Genomic DNA, 2,474 nt, shown 5'->3' with positions numbered 1-2,474 from the left:
TCACAGCTCACAGCAACCTCAAACTCTTGGGCTTACGTGATTCTCTTGCTTCAGCCTCCCAAGTAGCGGGGACTACGGGTGCCCACCACAACACCCTGCTATTTTGTTGTTGTAGTTGTCATTGTTCGGCAGGCCTGGGCTGGGTTCGAACTCACCAACACCAGTGTATGTGGCCACTGGGCTATAGGCGCCACGCCAGTTCATCAGATTTTAAACCCTGATGTGAGGAAAGCATTGTCACTTATTCTCGTAATTATTAGGAAAGTAAATAGAACTTCAGACTTTGTTCTGAATGTGTGAAATTGCAACCTATTCAAGATTCCCTCCCACCAAAAAAAATAATAACTTGTGAAATGCCTAATACCAGGCCTGGCAAACTGAAAGTGCCAAACAAAGGTTAGTTTCCTTTGCTCAGTTTACTGCTCAGCCATGTCAGCATAGGCAAGAACTTTAACCTCTCTCACCATTTCATGTTAAATGGTGATAACAATACCTTGCTAACTTACAAGGTAGATATATCGATCACATTGAGGTAAAATCTTTTATAAACTCCTTTTCCAAACTTCAAGCCAGATTGCCATTAACAGAATATGAATTGGGACTTTTCTAAATTCTAACCCTGATGTATCACATTTATGTTTGGGGTAAACAAACTTCTGCTATTCTCTGTAAAATGAGGAAGTTGTTGCTTAGGCTGGCATTTAGATCCTTTCTTCTGTTGTAAGTAGGATCAGAATTATGATTTATGATCTGGTATCATAAATCTGCTGAATTTTGAGTGGTTCTCAACCTGTGGGTCGCAACCCCCTTTTAACAACAAAAATACATTGCGGCATTACGAAGGTTGAGAACCACGGTTATAAACAGTCTTCTCCATGCAGACTGATTTTTCTTTGCTGATGAAATCACTTTCCAGTTTTACCATGGCCTAATATGTACTTTAGAATACCTAACGGAAATCCTAACCATTACATACAATTGGTGGTGATTAATTGGTCTTTGTGATCCCTGATTTCAGACACTTAGCCTGTGACGAGGAGAGAGTGGAAGAAGCAAAACTGCTGGTGTCCCAAGGAGCAAGTATTTACATAGAAAATAAAGAGGAAAAGACGCCCCTGCAAGTGGCCAAAGGTGGCCTGGGTTTAATACTCAAAAGAATGGTAGAAGGTTAAGCAGCTTGGATTTATTCTTAACTTTGTATGTTTTTGTTGTCCCCAGTGTCCTGGAAACTAATGTACTTGTGCATAAGGCATCATTAATGAATGATGAAGTTTTCTCACCTTCAAAGTCTTACAAACATGTTAACTATTGTTTCTGCTGAGGTACTTGTTCTAAGCTTACAACTTGCTTTCCAGGCATGGAATAACTGTTGAGATTATTCTGCTGTTACCATGTAGTATTCTGTATTGAATTTTGGTTAGTTTTGAGTATGTGATTCTGTGGCTGTCATGAGTCTTCAGCACCCTCCCATGCACCTTCTGACCCCCTCTGAGGCAGAACAGTGCAACAGCAACAGGTCAATTGTTTTGCTAGATGGTTCTAAGTGGATTCTATAATGTTCAGTTGAAATACATCCTCACTTATTTTTCAAGCCTCACTCAGGCCTATGCCAAATATTTCTGTTTTTTCAACCATGACGTTTAAATTATTTTTGTGACAGGAGGAACACATATATTTTAGTGGACCAAATTTTAAGTTGGAGGGCATGCTCTAAAATATTGAAAAACAATAGCCCATGTACCCACGTATTTCTCTGATGAACCTTTTTCCCTCACAACAACATGTATGGTTTTTTAAAAGGAAGTTTCTAAAGTACCTGTATTGAGTCATCCTGTATGAAAAAGAACGTCAAGCTTGTTAAAATACATAACAAAAATGTACTTTGATTTGTATTTCACAAACTAAAAAATAAAATGTTGAGAGTATCTCCCAGTTTTTCTTTCACATAAGTTAGGCATTCACTTAAGCCTTAAAAACCTTAGTAATGACATTTCTCAGTTTTTGGTAACTCTAAAGTCAATAAAATTAGTGATGCTTGAACTGCAGCTGAAATCTTTAAAAATAGTAATCTTCTGAATTGCTAATTAAAGTAGAACAAAAGGAAATTAGTATAAAAGAGCTCAATTTAGGGAAGTGTCTTAAATGATACTAGTCATAAAATCTAATGAACTCCAAGTAACTCTCCAAATTAGTTTTTAATTTGAATTTTATGCTACAAATATTGCTTGAAATAAGTGATCCACATGCGCTCACAAACTTGTCATAATTGCAGGTCAAGGACTTAATGACCAGTAGCTAAAATGAGTTTTGTAAACATGAACTGTGATGTTGCTATACAAACCATTTTTTTTCTTTTTTGAGGTAGAGTCTCACTTTCTTGCCCCGGGATAGAGATCCATGGCATCATCATAGCTCACAGCAACCCCTGACTCTCGGGCTCAAGTGATCCTCTTGCCTTAGTCTCCCAAGTAGCC

General features: G+C 37.9%; 1 protein-coding gene across 1 annotated transcript in view; it reads left to right on the top strand.

Annotated features, from left to right (window-relative positions):
* Positions 1-1,896, top strand: part of PSMD10 (proteasome 26S subunit, non-ATPase 10) — a 7,147-nt gene extending 5,251 nt beyond the window's left edge. Inside the window, exon 5 of the mRNA XM_003799730.3 lies at positions 1,019-1,896. Coding sequence (XP_003799778.1) covers positions 1,019-1,172 — 154 coding nt within the window. The 3' untranslated portion in view covers positions 1,173-1,896. The remainder of the gene's footprint in view (positions 1-1,018) is intronic.
* Positions 1,897-2,474: the final 578 nt, after the last annotated feature.

Source organism: Otolemur garnettii, unplaced genomic scaffold (genome assembly GCF_000181295.1).
Source record: "Otolemur garnettii isolate 467f Iridium unplaced genomic scaffold, OtoGar3 scaffold00155, whole genome shotgun sequence".
Taxonomy (NCBI): Eukaryota; Metazoa; Chordata; class Mammalia; order Primates; family Galagidae; genus Otolemur; species Otolemur garnettii.
Note: the sequence above shows the minus strand (reverse complement) of the source record. Positions and strands in the feature narration are given on the sequence as shown.